Source organism: Nerophis lumbriciformis, linkage group LG12, assembly GCF_033978685.3.
Source record: "Nerophis lumbriciformis linkage group LG12, RoL_Nlum_v2.1, whole genome shotgun sequence".
Lineage (NCBI taxonomy): Eukaryota > Metazoa > Chordata > Actinopteri > Syngnathiformes > Syngnathidae > Nerophis > Nerophis lumbriciformis.
Window position 1 is genome coordinate 28,840,697 of NC_084559.2, and position 22,190 is coordinate 28,862,886.

The 22,190-nt window shown below is 39.2% G+C and overlaps 1 protein-coding gene across 6 annotated transcripts in view; it reads left to right on the forward strand.

Annotated features, from left to right (window-relative positions):
• sorbs3 (sorbin and SH3 domain containing 3) overlaps nt 1-22,190 on the forward strand; it is a 75,397-nt gene that overhangs the window by 48,037 nt on the left and 5,170 nt on the right. For 4 of the 6 annotated variants that reach the window (XM_061986248.1, XM_061986245.1, XM_061986250.1 and 1 more), the window contains 13 exons: nt 1,040-1,118; nt 4,530-4,638; nt 7,537-7,584; nt 7,705-7,818; nt 8,365-8,420; nt 12,178-12,248; nt 12,668-12,729; nt 13,593-13,639; nt 13,754-13,868; nt 13,937-14,062; nt 20,407-20,883; nt 20,979-21,064; nt 21,144-21,250. In XM_061986248.1, the coding sequence (XP_061842232.1) occupies nt 1,040-1,118; nt 4,530-4,638; nt 7,537-7,584; nt 7,705-7,818; nt 8,365-8,420; nt 12,178-12,248; nt 12,668-12,729; nt 13,593-13,639; nt 13,754-13,868; nt 13,937-14,062; nt 20,407-20,883; nt 20,979-21,064; nt 21,144-21,250 (1,497 nt within the window). The remainder of the gene's footprint in view (nt 1-1,039; nt 1,119-4,529; nt 4,639-7,536; nt 7,585-7,704; nt 7,819-8,364; nt 8,421-12,177; nt 12,249-12,667; nt 12,730-13,592; nt 13,640-13,753; nt 13,869-13,936; nt 14,063-20,406; nt 20,884-20,978; nt 21,065-21,143; nt 21,251-22,190) is intronic. The other 2 variants (XM_061986251.1, XM_061986249.1) reach the window with 2 other exon arrangements.

The window sequence follows — 22,190 nt, forward strand, 5'->3', positions numbered from 1 at the left end:
TGAGGACAGCCTCTCGTCACGTCCGCTCTTTACTTCATACTTCAGAACCGACTCCCACACTTGCCGTCAGAGTGCGCAATACAACGTAAACCGTTGGCCAACCAAAAAGTAACTATTTGGTTGGCCAACAATTTACGTTGTATTGCGCACCCTGACGGCAAGTGTGGGAGTCGGTTCTGAAGTATGAAGTAAAGAGACGTAACTTCATCACCTCGCCTGGTTATTGACTCCAACCCAGAATATTACACTGCACATACCTATGCTCCTTCAAAGGCTGTGCTGTTGCACTTTCAAATACAACAATGAGTAGAGAGGAGTGTTATGTGTGTATATGTGTAAATAAATTAACACTGAAATTCAAGTATTTATTTTATTTATATGTATGTATATATATATAATAAAATACATATTTATATATAGCTAGAATTCACTGAAAGTCAAGTATTTATATATATATATATATATATATATATATATATATATATATATATATATATATATATATATATATATATATATATATATATATAAGAAATACTTGAATTTCAGTGAATTCTAGCTATGAGTATATGCCTCCCCCTTAACCCCGACCCCCCCAAATCTCCCGAATTTGGAGGTCTCAAGGTTGGCAAGTATGACAATCAGTTCCACACAATAAATTAATCCAGGAGTTTAAAAAGTGTGAAGTGCATGGGCTTCCTCTGGGAGGTGCGAAAACTTCAAAGGAGACACCGCACCTTAAAAAAAAATAAAGAAAACATATTTTTCAAACCAGCTAAACTAACTTCCGTTTTGTTTAAATTTAAATATTTGTTAAATACTTTACCTCCTAAAGTAAGTCAAGTCACAGAGTTCTGGGTGAGCCAAAAACTCTACTAAATATGCTCCTGAAAATCAGCTTTTCGTGAAGCAAAGTACGGCCACATTGAGGCTACGTAGGCCTTCTGTGGATTAGTCGATTATTATGCCAATCCCTACTTTCCACCCTAGTTAACATTGTTGTTTTTAATCCCACCCTAACTGTCATATTGACCTACAGGCCTGTCTGCTAACACAGAGGATGAAGACGCGGACAAGCACCTTTTCAAGCTAACGCCACATGGAGCCTTGCCAGACTGGTGAGCTGACTCCCAATGTAACACGCAGCTCAGCATATGAGCTAGGGCTGTACGAGTAATCCACATCAAACCAATATTGAGCTTTTGATTAGTGCAATAACCAAACCGTCGGAGGATGAGGTTGTTTTTTTTCTTCGCCGTCATCGGCATTTGAGTGACTAGGAATGATGTTTGATAAGAAATTATCGAGTTCGAGCCCATTATCGAATCATCTTATCGAACCGAGTCCTTATCGATTCTTTTATCGAATCCAGATAGGTTGTTGTATATGGAAAAAAACACACAATATTTGGTTTAACAAAAGCTCACTTTTATTTTATAAGAAAAAAATAAAATAAAATAAATAAATACATATTGACTGTTGTTACCCCCCTAAAAAAATAAAATAAAATAAAAAAATATTGACTGTTGTTACCCAAAGTATATTAAGTGGGATTTTTCAGAAAAACAAATATATACAGTAACACAAAAACAACCTGTCTCTGTGATCACTATAGGTGTATAAATAATAATATAGTGTTAAATAAAATCAGTCCCTTGGGCACAAAACTGAAAATAATACAGCTCTCCAAAAAGTGCACTTATGTTGCTATTGGAACAACCTTCTGGGGTCCATCAGTGTGGCCCCCTCCAGGAATGACTGCACGTCCTTGTCCTGGAGGGAAATTGAGGGACAGACACAGCATAGATTTAGGGGAGAAATCAGCTGAATGTGAAGACTAGGGTGTCTGTTATTAAGTCTTTAGCATTAGCATGTGGAATTAAATGATGGAATGGATTAAGTAATGAAGTTAAACATTGTACTGATATGATCCACTTTAAGAGGTTGTTCAAATTAATAGTGCTTACAAAGTACAAAGAAGAATTATGAGAAATACTTTCAACCTTATTGAAAATAAGATATTCTTCATCTCAGTATATTAATAATGACTGAATGAATTAATTACATATTACAAAACTGTTGTATATACTAATTCACAGATGTTATTTTATTATAAAAAGGTCAGTAAATGTTGTATATATTTGTAAACGCTCTGAAGTGGGAAAGGGGTAGGATTAAATAAGCTACCTTTTCCTACTCCTTTTCGGACATGATGTGAAGTGAAATGATATGAAACTGTGATATGTTATGCTGTAAGTGTGTTCATGTACGAAATATACTAAAGACAGACCTGCAAACTCTGGAGTGGTGTAGGCTACAAGATAACGTTAACGTTATAAGACACATACAAAAAGGCTAACGTTAACTAACATTACTGCAGTCCTGGTTGACATAAGAGGTAACGTTATTTTAGCCTAAAGGCTACGAGTGAGCAGATATGAAAATTAACCGGCAACAGTTAACGTTAGTTACTCACCAGCACTATCACTGGAATTGGTGCTGTAGGTTGAAGCAGGGGAAGAGGGGCTTGCTTCGTCATCTCTGTCGCTGCTTCTCCACGGTTCACGAACGTTCAGGTTATGTACGGCCTGAACATGTTTCATCATGCTTGTTGTACTTCCCCCCTTTACATGAGAGCGAAGCCTGGCAATAATTGCAGATAGCCGTTTCCTTGTCGTATTTCTTAGTAAAATGAAGCCATGCCTTGAGGTGTTTTTTCCGGTCCATTGTTGTTGCTGCTTTCTGTATCTGCCGCCTAATGACTGAGCTACGTCATTTCCTGTGACGTGCCACAGGGCATTTCCTGTGGGACGGGATTCGTTCCCAGAATTCGAATAAAGAACCAACTCTTTTTCTTTACTATAGTGGCCTCGATAACGGGAACCGGTTCTCAAAAAGGGATTCGAGTCCATGGAATCAGTTCTTTTCTTATCAAACAACCGGGAGAACCGGTTTCGAACATCATCCCTTTGAGTGACTGACATGTTCGCCATTCGGAATTGTTGAGCCTCGCCTCCTTTTCCTCCTTGCCAATCAAAAGTGTTTAAGGAATAAGCAAGTTTGTGTGTGCTGCAGTGGAGGCAGTCAGTACGCTAATAACAAACACCACTTACACCTTGGAAAAACTTTTGATGGTGGCTAGGACTGAGCAGATAGTCAATAAGTCCATTAATCGAACAATAAATGAAAATGAAGTCGAAATACTTTGCCGGCATCAATACATTTCTGTGTCTGTTTATTTTCTTCGTCTCTCGCTGCAAACAGGGAGAAAAAGATCTCACTACGTGCAGTACGTTTATTTAACAGTAGAATTAACTAAAGGCAGTGTGCCCTCTTTTCAGTCATTCACAATCTTTGTCTCGGTGGGCGGAGAGCTGGACCGCTGGCTTATACACCTCCCTACCCGCGACTTGCTAGTAGAAGTTAACACACACAGGAAGCACAGATAGAGAGCCTTGCTGCTCACGACTCGCTGGTGAGAAGTTCTGCAAAGTAACAAAAATTAAGAAAAAACATATGACAACAAAGCTAAATGTCCCATTATGGTAATATTTCAGCTTCATCCCGAATGGGCAATATGAGCCCATCAACACGGATGAATGAACGAAAATGATGGGAACAAAAAAAAAAAAAAAGACAACCCGACCTAGTTTTTCTAACCGGGAAAAAATTCACTTAAAGATGTTAAATATTTATTTTAGTTACATTTCAGAAATGAGTCCATTTTATTTTATGTTTTCTTATTTAGGATAACGAGAAGTTTTTTACCTTCCAATTATAGTGCAATAATGAGAAATAAAATGTTAAATTGTGTCTTGCATTCTTATTATATACTGTGATTACATTACATTATAAACACTGTCTATTTTTATTTCTTCAGTTGAAGACAAAAAGCTCTGAGTCGGTCTGCATAAAGCCAAATATATTTGAAAGTAAATGACATAAATACTGTATGGTGATTGACAGTCTAGAAGTAACATGTCTTCCTTCAGTCTTTACTTTCGCAGTTTTATGAATTAATATGTATAAATATAAAATTGGCAAATCGAACCGCAATCACAATTTTAGAGAGAAAAATAACAAATAGTGCGGCCCTATCATGAACATTATGTCCATCACATTTGCAGTGTTGAGACAATGTGAATTGCATTTTGTAGATAAAAAAATTATATATCTATACGTTCCTGTTTCTTCTTCTGTGACCAAACAATTATTAGTTTTAAGGTATTTGACAATATATCTGCAAAAAAGTAAAGGTGTGATCGTGGTTATGTGACGTCGTGAGATGACCTCCTATTGTTATTCCTATACAACTCATGGCATCGAAGGTGCATATTTGCATGCATTATTTGGCTATAAAGCCATTAGACAGCCACTTAAACACAAATCTGTGCCAGGAGTAGCAGTGGGGAACATGTGGGACGGACATGTTGGGATTTGTTGTTACAAGCGCTTACAATAAGGCAATGATTAAGTTGCTGCCCATGGTGTGTGTGTGTGTGTGTGTTCACTGGGGTGTTATGTTTCAGGAGTCAGGATGTCAGCGAGCTGTCAGACCCAGGAAAGCAGCAACGTAAACCTAAGAGCATATTCGACTTCGAGCCCGGAAAAGAGGTCTCCTCTGTAGGCCTCAAGCAGGTAAGGCTTCTAAAATCCCGGTAGGCGTAGTTAATGCTTTAACCTTCTTTATCCTAACAGTTTTAATAACACAACTAGCGTTTATCTATAAGCTGTATTTAAAAGATACACCTAGGTGCTCCTGCTACCATATATGATCTTTGCATTTACTTTGGTGTTTACTGAGTGTTGCTAGATTGTCTTGCGTACAAGGAGAGTGTGTTGTTTACACACTGTTCCAAATTTGGTGCAAAAAAAGCCTTGTGTTTGCAATCATGAGCAAATAGAATCTTTGTCTCCACCCCCTCCACTGAAGCTGAGGTGTCTTGTGATCTGTATTATGGTGTTAACCTTTTGTGGAACAGCATGCCTTTACCTCTTGACAACATAGAGTGGCCCCTGAGCATGAAGACAAACTGAGCTCTGAGTGTGTCAGGTGCTCCACATGGACATTATGGTGTGGATGCTGGTGTGTGAATGGCGTGAGGATGAGTCCCATCTGATGGGGAAGACCTACACAACAACTTTTCACAAAAAAAATTACAATTTCTTTTTACTCTTAAAAGTGGGAACAGAAAACAGTGGATACGATTTTCTTGTTAAATTTGGACAAAATAATATGTTTTGAGGAATCATGTTAACACTATTAGATTTCAATATAGCAAATGAAGACAAATCACATGTTCTAATACCGGTATTACAATTTGGCCTTTTAATATGACTTTACTACACTATCAAAACAGGGTTGTGATGCCATAGAACCAGACATTATTTTATTATTATAATATTAGCGTAACATTTCTTTCCGGCGTTCCAGCAATGTTTTATGCGGGATGCCCTTCTTGACGAAACCATGGCCATGGGAATCAAGCCTCTGCTATGAAAGGCAGAAGTGTGTACCATTACACCACCAGAGATTATATTGGCATAAAAATCATTTAAAAAAAGTACATGATGTAATTTAGTTGTTATTTTACAGCAGTGAACTTGAAGACACATGGTCTGACAAGATAACTAAATCCTAAAATAATGGTCCAACTATTTTTTGTTAAACCTATATGAAGTTGGCTACTTTGATATTTTTACAGGTCCCGACTGAAGTCAATCGGTATTACCGGGTACCGAGTCACGTAAAATCAAACGGTGCTGTATTTCCATACCTTTGTTGCATGTGACGTCACATCTGGTTGCAGACTCAAGCACTTGGCCAGGGAAACAAGCCTTTAAGCACTCACAGCGGACTCAGCCAGACTGCGTCTAGGTCAGTGGTTCTTAACCTGAGTTCGATCGAACCCAAGGGGTTCGGTGAGTCGGCCTCAGGGGTTCGGCAGAGCGGAGGTCAAGACACGCCCGACTCATCGTGTAAATAAAAACTTCACCCTCTCGGCGTATTAAGGATACCCCCAAACAATGTTCCCTCTAATTTTCCATGTGTGTGAGCAAACGCAAAAACTCCTTGAGCATTCGGTGGAGCACATGTGAGCGACGTCAGACGTGCACATGCACTGTGGTCACACCTGCAGCACACCTGTCCCAAACCTGACTAAATAATGTTTTATTATTGTAATCAAATTACAGCAGTCATTTCCATGAGATTATTTTCTAATATAAGTGTTTTGGCCCACTTACAATGACTATAACATATTGTTTTTCATGAGCTGTGTACTAGTATTATATGTCTGGGTGGGAATCATACTTTGGAAATAATGTGTATCCTTTTCAGATATCGCATTTAGTTCCCACTAAAACATTCACATGTTGCACAATGAGATGTAAACATGGGATTATGTGTACATTCCTGTGACTTTCTGTTTGTAAAATATATCTTTATTAGTATTTTTTTAACATAATAACTTCATTTTAAGATTATGGTTCGGGTTCGGTGAATACGCATATGAAACTGGTGGGGTTCGGTACCTCCAACAAGGTTAAGAACCACTGGTCTAGGTAATGTTACAAATTTCCGCACCAACAAAGCAAGAAGACACGCTGAAAAGTACCGTAAGGCTCCACTTTTCGAAATACACTACCTCAATGGTAATTTACATTTGATTTGCCATAGACATGCTACCGATTAGCGTTAGTGATTTATGGCGATTTAAACACCTCCAAATTTGGTAATTAAAACTTCAACAAAGATACACGTTTGAATCCTCAGCTAGTATGTAATAAGTACAATACTTACAGTTTAAACACTTTGTACGACTCAACAAAAGAAAAAAATGCCACATTAAGCCTAATGGCAAAGACTACTTCCTGGTTAAGGCAACACATTGTAGTTTTTACACTACTGTCATCTAACATCTTTGAATTGCTACTGCATGCAAAGTTTACTGTAATACAGTACAGTACTTGCAAATGAGACACAGAAGTGTAGGAGAACAACCTAAATACTGGACAGCACAGCTCAGTGTAAAATATTAATTAAAAATAATATATAATTTTAAAAAACTAACATTTAATAACACATTTGAATACCCAAACGTCCAGAAAATTGGTACTATTGAGTACTAATATGATTGTGGTATCGATTCGTAGTTACCAGGAATGCATAGATTCACATGTGAACGGTATCGATCTGTAGAAGTATGGCTGTCTTTTAAATACTATAATAAAACAAGGTTGTAGGCGTCGGGTTTTAACTTGTCCTGAAACTACAGCGTGCAAACTTCTGTGGTAAGAGACAGGCTTTTTGTGGCCCTAAACAAGATTTTGTTTGTGGCCCCATTCCAGTCCTTAATATTACTCTGGTTGAATATTACAAGTTACTAATCAAATGGAGGTGCAGGCGTTAGTGCTGTTGCCCAGTGGTTGTGGACCGGATCGTTAAAAGCATCCTAAACACTAATCAATATGTTTTATTTAGTGCATCATGTCACAAACACACTTTGGATTAATTGAGTTTTTTTGTCTTCATAGAACCCGGTGTCCCCACAAACACAGCCCGAGAAGTCCCCATCTGTTGAGGTGAGCAATGTTGATGGCCCTTCTTCACTCCTTGTTCAGAATGTCAAAATCCGGGAGACTGGATGAGTTTCTTCCTTCTTAATTTTGCCATTCTAAACTGACATCATCACCCGGGCTCAGGCCAGTCTGGTCTCAGAGCTGAGTCGGTTTGAGGCCGAGTTGGACTTGGATATCCAAGGCCTGGAGACGAGACTTTCCCAGAAGAAGCGGCCGCAGCGTCAAGGCTGGGGTGAGGTACTGAGCCCCCCCGCCCCCCACTCCCCTGAACCTCGAACCTTTTACTCTTTCAGTTGCCCCCCAGATCACAGCCACCCCCTTCCAGTCAAGACTTTATGAACCCTTCACTGCTTGCTATACCTTTGACTGTGTCTGCTGTGTGGTCTGACCCCGATGAAGGCTACAGAATCACCTGCCTGCCTTGCATGTTGATTCATGTGTTCAATCATCTGCCTGCAAACCCTCACACATCTACCATGCCTGCCACACTTTAAAAGCCTTACCTAAAGCACCTGTATCCACATTCTTTGGATATGATCCTGCCAAAGTGCTGAACCCTTACACTTCCTGTTGTTGAACCTACATCAAATTCACAAATGAGTGATCAGATCATGAGTACCGGTATGCTTGTTTGTGGGCCAATGAGCGCAGGAGGATGTCCAACTCCTCTGGGAGTGGTCAGCACCACCACTTTCTTGTTAAGAGAGAGAGAATTCCTGCAAGCTGGGAGACAGTGGAGGCTGCAGGGTGCAAACGTTTGATAACAGTTCTCTCTGCTTTCAGGAGGCCAGGACCAGGGACACCACTACCGCTGCAAAGACAGGAACCACAAAATACAGGTCTGTGACCACATGACAACACTTGAGGGGTTCAACATATCATTGCTTTTGGCAGAACCTAATTAACTTTCTTAAATTTAAAGATTCTTATTAAATGTTAAACAAACAAAAAAAATTTGCTACAGTATGAGATGTTATTTATATGGATGAAGCTTATAAAGTATTTGTATTTGTTCTTATCGATTATGCATGTGAACCACAGTGGATCCGGAAACTATTCAGAGCGCTTCTCTTTTTCCACATTTTGTTCTCCCAAAGATGCATCAACAAAGTATTGAGCAAAGGTTGTGAATACTTCTGTACATGGGATTTTTATTTTTTTATTTGTAATAAATTTGCAAAAGTTAAAAAATAAATAAAATAAACTTTTCACATTGCCATTATGGGGTATCGTGTGTAGAATTTCAAGGACAAAAATGAATTCATTCCATTTTGGAATAAAGCTGTAACATAATAAAATGTGGAAAAAGTGAAGCGCTGTGAAATACTTTCTGGATGGACTGTAAAGTAGCAAACGAAGAAAAACACCAGGATTACACCACAACCATGTAATGCAAAGTTTTTCCAATGCCACTTTACTGTTAGATATTGAAAAGTTGAACTTTAAAAAGTTTAAGCACAGTATTTATTACTTGAGACAGCATTCCACATTTCTTACCGTCCGTGTAACGCATTCTTGGAAGATTCTGGCTGTTGTTTGCTGAGTCGGGTTTACAGGGAATTGACCTTTTAAGGGCTTGGTGTGTTGAGGGGCATTATTTAAAGAAGCTGTTGCTGAGGATGTGTGGAATTACAAGATAAAGTGACAAAAAGTGCTCTGTTTTTACTGCATGCTGTCACACTGACTTGTTTAACTGTGAGCTGCAGCTGCAAACACGAAGCAGATGGGACTTGTTTGTGCAAAGTCGTTTAAAAAATACTTTATCCATCAAACATCACCTTTAAAGTAGCATTCCAAAAGGGCAAACGACTATAGGGCCTAGTATACGAAAGGTTTATTAAACTTGATAGTACACGCAAAGCTGATCTAATGAGCTTGTGCGCCGAGGATTTGCGTCTCTTCAATGAGCAAAAATAGGAGCGCAATCCATTTAGTGTGTGTGGCATTGTTAAAATGCAATATATATGCTGATTATCAGAAAGGCCACAATACTGGGAGAGGAAAATGTAACTATATATTTTGCACACGCAGTGTGACTTATCAAGACTAAAACTGTACTGCGGGTGGTGTTTTGGGTCTTTAGATAGCACGTGTAGAATGCGCGTGCAAACTGGCAATTGCGCCGAAACAGCTGTGAAGAAGGAGACGATCGTGCTTCAGCTCCGTCCTACATATGCTTGTCAACATATATTAATTGTCCAAAATAAAATTATTAGACATTTTGTCTATTCAGCAATATCATTTTCTAATTTAAAAAATGCTGGATGACTTAATGGACTTATTAAAACAAATTCAATTAATGTGAAGTGAAGTGAAGTGAATTATATTTATATAGCGCTTTTTCTCAAGTGACTCAAAGCGCTTTACATAGTGAAACCCAATATCTAAGTTACATTTCAACCAGTGTGGGTGGCACTGGGAGCAGGTGGGTAAAGTGTCTTGCCCAAGGACACAACGGCAGTGACTAGGATGGCGGAAGCGGGGATCGAACCTGCAACCCTCAAGTTGCTGGCACGGCTACTCTACCAACCGAGCTATACCGCCCCAATGTGTTTTGGTGTCTGCTGGCGTTTTTAAAAAATTGTATATAATGTTAGTTTTTTTGTATTCATGAAAAAACTTCTGGTAAAATACAACAATTTCCCTTGATGATCAATAAAGTTTGTCAAAGTCTAAATTCCTTGCGTCTCGAACATTCAAGTGCACACTCGCAGTTAGTGCCAGCGTGTCCCAGAGGCTCAGAGGCTCCAGTGGCACTGTTGGACTGCTTCTAAAATGCCCAGAAAAAGTGGTACATGTTTTAGTTGTCTGCTGCATGTTTCAAAACAACGAAGGTAGGAGAACGATAACATGAATGAGCAGTAAATTAGTGTTTCTATGGTGAAAGCCGTGCAGTACATGCCGAAACCTAACTTAAATAAGGCGGTTTGCACGACTTTTCTACTTGTTATCAATTGTACATGCAGTCTTAATAGATCACCCGCAACACGCCCACTAATAATACACCAATTTATAGTTTGCACATGCTAGTATTGCTTGGTATTTGGATTTTAGTAGATTAGGGTCTCCATGTCACTCAAATTGATGAAAAAATTAATGTATAGTGCAGATAAATAAGCAGGGAACTGTAATGTGTGTAGTTCTGTCATTATTATAGATTTCTTATAAAATTATTCCTATGATTTTATCACATGTAAATGCATGTCCATACTCTGTACTAGTGGTGCCATTTAAGACTAATTTTCTAGCGACTAATCTGGCGGGTTACAAACATTACTGCCACAAATCAGATTTATGCTTCTAATCTATATTTAACACACTTCCTCGTGGTCCAGATAATATGTATTGAGTATGCTTTGGTGTAAGTTTTGATCCACAGTTACAATATTTAACCCCATTCTGAGTACGCCTACTACCGTATTTTTGGAGTATAAGTCGCACCGGAGTATAAGTCGCACCTGCCGAAAATGCATAATAAAGAAGGAAAAAAACATATATAAGGCGCACTGGAGTCGCATTTTTGGGGGAAATTTATTTGATAAAACCCAACACCAAGAATAGACATTTGAAAGGCAATTTAAAATAAATAAAGAATAGTGAACAACAGGCTGAATAAGTGTACGTTATATGAGGCATAAATAACCAACTGAGAACGTGCCTGGTATGTTAACGTAACATATTATGGTAAGAGTCATTCAAATAACTATAAGATATAGAACATGCTATACGTTTACCAAACAATCTGTCACTCTTAATCGCTAAATCCGATGAATAGTATACGTATAGTCTCTTACGTGAATGAGCTAAATAATATTATTTGATATTTTATGGTAATGTGTTAATAATTTCACACATAAGTCGCTCCTGAGTATAAGTCGCACCCCCGGCCAAACTATGAAAAAAACTGCGACTTATAGTCCGAAAAAATACGGTATTTTGGGACTGTCTTCTTGGATGCAAATCAACCCCTCTTTGCCCCCGCCCCTCTATACTGTGAAAATATATATCTTGAAGGCGAGGATTACTAAAAGCTGTTTTTTTCCAAATATAAACGTCATAGCATATCTCACTGCAAGTTTCACGTCACTGTAACTGTGGTGCACAGCATTGGACATATTGGGTTAGTGGTTGATTTAGGAAGGTTTAAATTCATGTTTTATTGAGGATAAAATGTTTACTTTGCTCTAAAAAAATTCCCATGAATTTCCTTTTAGTACAAAACATGACGCAAATCAGATTCATGTTTGATTAAAACAGTAAAAATGGTTTTACATAAATAAAAAAAGTGAGAATTTTCTTTGTGATGGGGCGAGGCTCAAATCATAATTCTGCTTAGGTCCCCAGTTTACCCCGGGGCCCTGCATAAGACATGTACGTGCAGAGATCACCTATACAATCAATTCTAATCGATTCATGATCGTAAAATGTGAACAATGTTTTCTAGCACCCCTATGAATGAGGCAAATAAATAAATAGGCGGTCAACATTAAAACGACATGTCAACTAAAAAAATTGTTTGCTGACTAATTTTCATGGTCTATAGTGCACAAAAAAGTGCTGTAAATGAATATCTCCTGTCTATTATTTGTATTTCAGCAACTCATCAGCACCAAGGCAACCCATCCATCAATCTGTTGGCCCTTCACCAGCCTTCACTTGTACATTTGGTAAACAATGTTCTTCTCTCATGTAATGTTTTTTGATGCTTGTCCATCAAGGTCTTGCTATTTAAAACAAATGTGGTTCTAACTACAAGCCTGTACACTTTTACTGAACCACCCTAGTTGTCATGATACTCTTTCATTGCCTCTTTTGTCTGCTGCTCAGACTTTTCAGAGAGCTTTACTTAAAAAAAAAAAAAGAGTTGCTGAACAGTATATGGGTGTGGTAGAAACCTAGCAAAAGAGGAAGTAGAGCCTTGTTTGAGATTAGCTGTATCCTTTTGTTTTCCCGTTTTAGATATAAGAGAGCAGCCTAATCCCATAGTTTCAGTATGTTCTTGATGCATCTTACTTTTTCATGACAATGCAAAACAGGAATAAGAGAAGCTGCACTAATCCTGCTGTATGATCATTTTGCTCCACAGTAGATCGACTTTCTGCTGCAAATGATACAATGGAGCGTTCGCCTAAGAAAGAAGAGAAGAAGGTGCATTTTTATCATTATTACATTAAATTATATCTAGAGATGTCCGATAATGGCTTTTTTGCCGATATTCCGATATTGTCCAACTCTTAATTACCGATTCCGATATCAACCGATACCGATATATACAGTCGTAGAATTAACACATTATTATGCCTAATTTTGTTGTGATGCCCCGCTGGATGCATTAAACAATGTAACAAGGTTTTCCAAAATAAATCAACTCAAGTTATGGAAAAAAATGCCAACACGGCACTGCCATATTTATTATTGAAGTCACAAAGTGCATAATTTTTTTTAACATGCCTCAAAACAGCAGCTTGGAATTTGGGACATGCTCTCCCTGAGAGTGCATGAGGAGGTTGATTGTAGCGTCCCGGAAGAGTTAGTGCTGCAAGGGGTTCTGGGTATTTGTTCTGTTGTGTTTATGTTGTGTTACGGTGCGGATGTTCTCCCGAAATGTGTTTGTCATTCTTGTTTGGTGTGGGTTCACAGTGTGGCGCATATTTGTAACAGTGTTAAAGTTGTTTATACAGCCACCCTCAGTGTGACCTGTATGGCTGTTGACCAAGTATGTTTTGCATTCACTTGTGTGTGTGAAACACCGTAGATATTATGTGATTGGGCCGGCACGCAAAGGCAGTGCCTTTAAGGCTTATTGGCGCTCTGTACTTCTCCCTACGTCCGTGTACACAGCGGCGTTTTAAAAAGTCATACATTTTACTTTTTGAAACCGATACCGATAATTTCCGATATTACATTTTAAAGCATTTATCGGCCGATAATATCGGCAGTCCGATATTATCGGACATCTCTAGTTATATCATATTGTATTCATATCTGCGCTTTTGTCAATTGTTTTTCAGATGAAAGCAGCACGGGCCAAATTTAATTTCCAGGCTCAGTCACAAAAGTAAGTAATCGGATTTAATAACAAAGCACACAAACTGGTAGGTGACAGTATTAGATAGCAGTAAGTGGGTTGTGTGACCTAATGGGATTCCACTTGTGTTTATTTGTCACACAGGGAGCTCACACTGCATAGAGGCGACATTGTTTACATCCACAGACAAGTCGACGCCAACTGGTTTGAAGGAGAACATCACGGCAGAGCGGGCATCTTCCCCACCACCTATGTGGAGGTGAAAGCCACAACTCTGAGTCTTATTGCTCGTTCTGTTGTGATTGTTGGGCGCCTTTCTCTTTCCAGGTTCTTCCGCCGTCGGAGAAGCCAACACCTATAAAGACCCCCAATGTACAGGTGCTAGACTATGGCGAAGCAGTGGCGTTGTATACTTTCAATGCCGACCTTCCAGTTGAACTTTCTTTTCGGAAAGTAAGTACATGTCGTGAATATGTCTGCATTAAATTAGACAACACTTCGAGAGTGTTTGGATAATTAGAGGGTGCATGCCTGGCAACCAAGCTACAGTATTTAACCCATTTGGATGTTTTAGCCTTTTATTGCTTTTAGAACTCAAATCATGATCAATGTAATTTAGCTTTTTTGACAAGAACTTAGTAGAGAGAAAGCTCCTTAAATGTCAAATTGAAAATAGATTTTACAAAGTGGTATTCGAAATATAATAGAGATGTCCTGATCCCATGATCGGGGCAGATATTTGCCTTTTTTAACTAATCAGCGATTGGCTGATGAGCTGTCGAAGCCCAGCTGATCTTTGTGGGGACTGTGTCCCAGTGTTTACAAAGATTGTACTCACGTGAAAGATTCCTTCAAAAGGGATGCAGGCTAAGAAAGACACAATTAAATTTCAGGATTCTTTGTTACACGCATGCGCAAGTTTCATGAACTCCAGAAGGGTGTGCGAAGCCGCTTCTAAGATAGTAATCCTAGCCACCATGGCGGAAAATTAACTACGTTTATTACATATAACATTATCACTGGAGGACTAGAGGAAAAGGAGTGGTTAAGCATGCCACACACACACACACACGCACACACACACACACACAAACATACTGGTTATCATTTGGAATGGGGACCAAGTTTTTGATTATCACTTGTGGGGACCACCCTTTCTACAGGTTGTGGAGGCATAAAAAAGTACCGGTAGGTAAAATGGCCACTGCCCAGGTAGCTCATACACATCTTTAAATCTCTGGTTTGAAGAAGTAATGTGCTGATCATTCTTACTGGGGACTCTGGGGAAAAAGAGTTAATATGGTTCATGGGGACCAAATTTAAATAATTTTGCATAATTCACACAAATTTGTACGTGACTACTGAGGACCATTTAAAAAAAAAAAAAAAAAAAAAGAAGAAAAAAAAACTTCAAATTAAATATGACATGATCGTCAGAATACAGCACTACAGCTGTCCTCTTATAGGAAGTTGCACCACTTAAATGTTAAAGCAAATCCTGCATCTTCTGTGACATTACTGAAAACTGCTATACAACAGTAATGAAGTTGTCTGCAACTCCAACTACCTTATATAGAAGGATGGACAATTCTGAAAGTGAATCATACTTTAAGGTAATAATGTATAATCATGCCGTATGAAAATATCATCCTAAGGAACACTAAACCAGATTTTGTTTTTGGAAAAATATATTAGTTTTAACTAAGGATGCATACCATACAGAATCACAGTACTATTAATGCCAGGATAACAAATGTTTCACTTTTCAAGAAAATAAATTTTCTCTTTTACCAATATTTGAAACACATAAACAAAGTAACCCAAATTTCCTTCCCAAATTTCCAACCATTTAAAAAGTTTTCCCTTTAGGGGACCTGTTTTTTTGTCCCCATACCGTCAGAGGTCCCCTAAAGGTGTGTAAACAGAGTGATGTCCCCATTAAGTAATTATTGCCAGAACACACACACACACACACACACACACACACACACACACACACACATCAAGCAGGACCACACAAGATGTTTCAGTGTAAAGTTGGTGATCGATCCAGATGTCGATACCTACTGTAGTATAGTATTACTATATAGATTATATTACCGTATTTTTCGGAGTACAAGTCGTACCTGCTAAAAATGCATAATAAAGAAGGAAAAAAACATATATAAGTCGCACTGGAGCCCGGCCAAACTATGAAAAAAACTGTGACTTATAGTCCGAAAAATACGGTAAGTTAATCTGATCGCTATTTTTCTTTTTTGTTTGTTTTTATTAGTACAAAATCCTATTTTTGTTTGTTTTTTTGTTTTTTACAATCCCAGAGAGTAAGTCTCTGGATGCAGGAAGACTTTGAAGGCAAAACCCAAATGATTTCAATAGGAGCCAATAGAGGTTTTTGCGTTTGTTTTGTTATTGTGCACTAGCCACTTTATTTTGTTAAAAACATTTCTATGTAACATTCAGTACCACAAATTTAACACACTATCTGATTTACAACAATACTAGCACATTCTAAATTTGATAAGATAAGCTTTATAAAAGATGTTCTTGTATTTTTCGTACTACAATCCTTTTATTTTCTCAAAAATCGAACGTACGCCTTATAACTTGGTGCGCCTTATGTGCGTATTATTTTTGGTTGTGCTTACTGACCTCAAGGCAATTTTAGTTGGTACATGGTGTATACATATGACATATGTATCTCATAAGAGATACATGTGGACTGCGGGTTGAAGCCTATTCATTAAATGATGCTAGCAAGTACCGGTATAAGTTTGATGTTTCATTGAGAATATAGAACATTACACACGTCGCTCAAAAACCTGATACAATGTTTTAGAGCGACTTTGGTAAGCTACAAAGCCGCACTGCTTGATGGATGTGTGTGTAAAGACCCTAAAATCACACCTATTGGGGGACATACTATCTGGCGTTTTGTTTTGCAATATTATGCAAAACCAACTTTTCTTACCTATTGGTACCTGCTGATGTATATTTTGGATCTGCATAAGTCCGGAAAATGTGCACGCGCCCGCTATTGTAGCCCTTGGGTAGTAATCAATAAGCTCCTTAATTTTCTCTATCCTCTTGTGGGAATTCATCCTCCGCTGTTGCCATTTCTTATATAAAGTAGTGTACAGTTCTAACTTATATCTGCCAGTAGACTCGCTACGGAGGCACTAAAAACTACTAGTACAACAAAGATTATGGGGAGAAGACGCTGTCAAAGTGGAGGCACGTAAATACGACAGCCCACAAAACGGCGCACCATGAAGAGACGGTCAGAAAGCGGCTTGAAGATGGTCTGTAAAACATAATCTATGCAACATTTTGACCAAATAATCATCATTAAATTGTTATGTAAACCACAAGGAAGTGTTGTAAATGTAGAAACAAATCATATAATGACCCCTTTAATGCGTTTTATAATCCGGTGCGCCTTTTGTATGAAAACAAACCCGCTCATCGACAGTGCGCCTTATAATCTGGTGCGCCCTATGGTTTGAAAAGTACGGTACTTAAAACATTTTCAGTTCTATAATCTATTGTCAAGGTATCGGATTGGTACACAAAATCCAATCGGCTCTGAAGACAGCAAAACTGATTGGATGGGAGGCCAAAAATGTTGATGAGGACATCCCTAAAATATGGAATGTAAAAAAAAAAGTGTATCAAAATTCACCCCCTTTTAAAGTGACTGACTTAATTTGGCAGAGATTCAGCTCATGAATGCCTGCAATGTCACAGTTAGTAAAATGGAGATCGCCTGAGTACAGTCATGGGATTTTAATACAAAAGCACTTCTTAGCACAAATTTGTTTTCACTTTTACATGAAAGGAGCTTGTCCAAAAAGCCAAGGGCACTGTAAATGTCGTAACACAAGTGACAAATGGTAAGGATCTGGATAATACAGTACTTTATTATTACAGTTTGAGTTATTAACTTATTACAGCATTAAATAGATAAATGGGCCACTTCCCCATAATCACAATGGTGCATAATTAAAAAAAATGCATTACTTTGGACCCCACCATTGATTGATTGATTGATTGATTGAGACTTTTATTAGTAGATTGCACAGTACAGTACATATTCCGTACAATTGACCACTAAATGGTAACACCCGAATAAGTTTTTCAACTTGTTTAAGTCGGGGTCCACGTTAATCAATTCATGGTATAAATATTTACTATCAGCATAATACAGTCATCACATAAGTTAATCATCAGAGTATATACATTGAATTATTTACATTATTTATGTGGGATGTGGAGGGGGTTGGGGCGAGGGGTTAGGTTTGGTTGATATCAGCACTTCAGTCATCAACAATTATATCATCTGAGAAATGGACATTGTAACAGTGTAGGTCTGACTTCGTAGGATATGTACAGCGAGCAGTGAACATAGTGAGCTCAGAAAGCATAAGAACAAGTATATACATTTGATTATTTACATTTGATTAATTACAATCCGGGGATGTGGGATGTGGGGGGAGAGTGTTAGTCTAGGGTTGTAGTTGCCTGGAGGTGTTCTTTTAGTGCGGTTTTGAAGGAGGGTAGAGATGCACTTTCTTTTACACCAAGGACCTGACCTTCTAAGATTCTAAAATAACACGCGCTAAATTGTGTGGTCAAACTATAAAATTGCGTGTACTATTAGCGGGCGTGTTGTGTGTGATCTACTAAGACTGCGTGCGTAAGTGATAACAAGTGCAAAAATGGTACACACAGCTTTATTTAAATGAGGATTTTCCGTGTACTACTGTCTGTCACCATGGACACACTCCATGGTGCCAAACTGCTCCAAACTGTGGTGCTTTATTAGGTTGTGGGACATGCAACACCCAACTATAATCTGTACCACCTTTGCTGGGCAATAGAGAAGCATATTTTGTACAATAGAACCTATTTTTAACCCGACAAAGGTACGCTCTGCCATGGTGCGCTGGAATGATCCAGATGTAAGAAAGTTCATGTTGCAAGAAGTAAATATATATATAAAGTAAAATATATCCCTAGTGGAAAAAAATGGTCCCCCAACATGCATTTTATTTGTACCTATGACAAAATGTAATCTATTTAAAAAAAATACCAGGAAAAATTGGAGCCAGCAGACACCAAAATGATTACAATTGATACATTTTGGTGTCTACTTGCTCCATTTTTTTCTTCATTTTTAAGTACCGCATTTTTCCGAGTATAAGTTGCACTTTCCGAAAATGCATAATAAAGAAGGAAAAAAACATATATAAGTCGCACTGGAGCCCGGCCAAACTATGAAAAAAACTGCGACTTATAGTCCAAAAAATACGGTACTCAATAAAAATAGCACCCAGACTGAGTCACCAACACGTGTGATTCTTTGTTGGGCACTCGATTTGATACGATCGGGTGACACGCGGGCAAACTAACAAGTTTGTTAAAAGCAGGGTTGGCCGTGATATAACCAAGACAGTATACAAAAACCGGGACAACATTTTTTGACACAATTTTTGTCAAAAAACAAATGATACGAAAAGTATAGTGTACAAAAACCAAAGTACCACTCAATATGCTGTTGTAGGTATGGCAACATGTGGCTACACAAGTGAATTATGTACCTTCTGCCATCACGTGGAAGAGCATTTACTTGTACTGCCTGTCACTACATATTGCTGGCATAGATTGATAAACAAAGATACATCAGTTGTAATAACGAAATAATACTATTGTCATGATCCGTGGTCCGGATCATGTTTTGTTATGTTCTGTTAGTTTTGGACTCCATAGTTTCTGTTTTTGTGCACCCTTGTTTGTTTTAGTTACCATGGTTACTTATTATTTCCACCTGTCTCTGATTAGTGTTCGCCCGCTCACCTGCTTCCCGAGCACTAATCAGAGGCATTATTTAAGCTTGCCTTTGCCAGTCAGTCGGCCTGGCGTCGTTATTTGCTTCATGCAACCTGTCTTCGTAAGTTTTGATTGTCTCCTAGCCAATGCTAAGTGGTAGCCTTGTCCATGTGTTATTTCTGGTCCATAGTCTATGCTAAGTATTTGCTTTAGCTTCGAGTGCGATCAGGCACGTTGTTCTGTCGGCTCGTTTTCTGATTTTTGTAATACTTTGATATTTTGAGGAATAAATCATGTTCCAACCTGCACGCCTGTCCGGAGGGGTCCGCCTGCATTTCGGGAGAATGAACCCCGCAGTAAGCTGCGAAAACCCCATCGCGACAACTATTATGACCAGTTTAGTGAAATTGGGTAAATTCTTGGGGCAAACCTGATGATGTCTCATGACACACCCGCTGTAAATCACTGCTGCATCAGGCATCATTAAATGAAATCATTCAGGAGGCGACCACTGCCTCGTGATCTTTTGAAGGAAAAAAACAAACTTCAAAAAGGTTTCACAAGCCTCATAATGTCTTAACATGAGCTCTCTAAAAAGTTTATTTTCTCATTGTTTTGTTGTATTAACAACAGCTTTCATCCGGACTCCTGTTGGATTAGGTGGTTTTGATTAGGGCCACACTTATTTTTAGATTTATCTGTCTGCCAGATCAGATCTGAAATTAGATGTAATACCTCACATAACATCTGCAAATTCTGCTTTGGTTCTTGTGTCAATGAAGATAATAAGACTGTTTAAATGCGCATAACTTTTCATTGCATTGACAATGAAATTGTGCTTCTTTCCCCCAAACAGCAATTTAGCCTTCATTGTATTGGTGTTAGCTTACATAATGTGAACTTTGTCTGTGAATCATAATGACTGAAGAATGTTTAAATAAGTAACTTTCCTTCATTGTGTTCCTTAGGGGGAAGTAATAAGTATAACCAGATGTGTGGATGACAAATGGCTGGAGGGGAGGATCTCAGGGACCAACCGGAGTGGCATCTTCCCCGCCAGCTACGTGCAGGTCAACAAGATGCCCCGCACCAAATACACCACGGATGACTACTCAGCAGGCCAATTGTCTCCTCTGTCCCCTGGACCGCAGAGTCCAGGACGTCCGCTCCACTCGCCTTGTCTGCAGTCACCACTGTCCCCTTCCAGTCCCACACAAACTCACTCCCCCCTGAAGTCATCTTCACCTCTTCCTTATGGTGCTGCTTCACAGCCGCGCTCTCCTGCGTTGTGCAAAGAAACAGCCAATCGATGGTCTCCCGGTTCCTCCAAACCTTCTTCCCCTGCCAATCACAACTGTGCGTCCCCTTCTGCTCAGTCACCAGCTTCTGCACGAAGCACAGGAGAGCCAACAGTAGACACTTCCAGATTTAATGATCTCTCACAGGTCAAACTCACTGCATGCTCACACCTGCTGGCTTGCCATGCTTTTTGATTTATTTGTCATGGTGCCTGACAGGAGATATTCATTCTTCTTTCTAGGGTGCTCTGTCCAATCCTCATCCCAACTCACTCCCACCTGCACACGTGCCAAACGCTGACGGTTCTGCTGTGGTGCAACGACAACCGTAATGCCACATTTGAGCTAGACCTAAGAAAGGTATTGAAGCTGTGGTGAGTTTGTGATTTCCATGCCTGTCATTTCAGATACAAAGCAGTGTACAACTACAAACCCCAGAATGCTGATGAGTTGGAGCTCAGAGAAGGCGACATTGTACAAGTAATGGAGAAATGTGATGATGGCTGGTTTGTAGGTAAGAAACAGACTCATTTCTTAAAGGCCTACTGAAATGTGATTTTCTTATTTAAACGGGGATAGCAGGTCCATTCTATGTGTCATACTTGATCATTTCGCGATATTGCCATATTTTTGCTGAAAGGATTTCGTAGAAAACATCAACGATATAGTTCGCAACTTTTGGTCGCTGATAAAAAAGCCTTGCCTGTACCGGAAGTAGCAGACGATATGCGCGTGACGTCACAGGTTGTGGAGCTCCTCACATCCGCACATTGTTTACAATCATGGCCACCAGCTGCAGGAGCGATTCGGACCGTGAAAGCGACGATTTCCCCATTAATTTGAGCGAGAATGAAAGATTTGTGGATGAGGAAAGTGAGAATGAAGGACTAGAGGGCAGTGGGAGCGATTCAGATAGGGAAGATGCTGTGAGAGGCGGGTGGGACCTGATATTCAGCTGGGAATGACTAAAACAGTAAATAAACACAAGATATATATATACTCTATTAGCCACAACACAACCAGGCTTATATTTAATATGCCACAAATTAATCCCACATAACAAACACCTCCCCCCTCCCGTCCATATAACCCGCCAATACAACTCAAACACCTGCACAACACACTCAATCCCACAGCCCAAAGTACCGTTCACCTCCCCAAAGTTTATACAGCACATATATTTCCTCAAAGTCCCCAAAGTTACGTACGTGACATGCACATAGCGGCACGCACGTACGGGCAAGCGATCAAATGTTTGGAAGCCGCAGCTGCATGCTTACTCACGGTACCGCGTCTACGTATCCAACTCAAAGTCCTCCTGGTAAGAGTCTCTGTTGTCCCAGTTCTCCACAGGCCAATGGTAAAGCTTGACTGTCATCTTTCGGGAAAGTAAACAATGAAACACCGGCTGTGTTTTCCAGCACAACACCGGCCGCAATGCACCGCTTCCCACC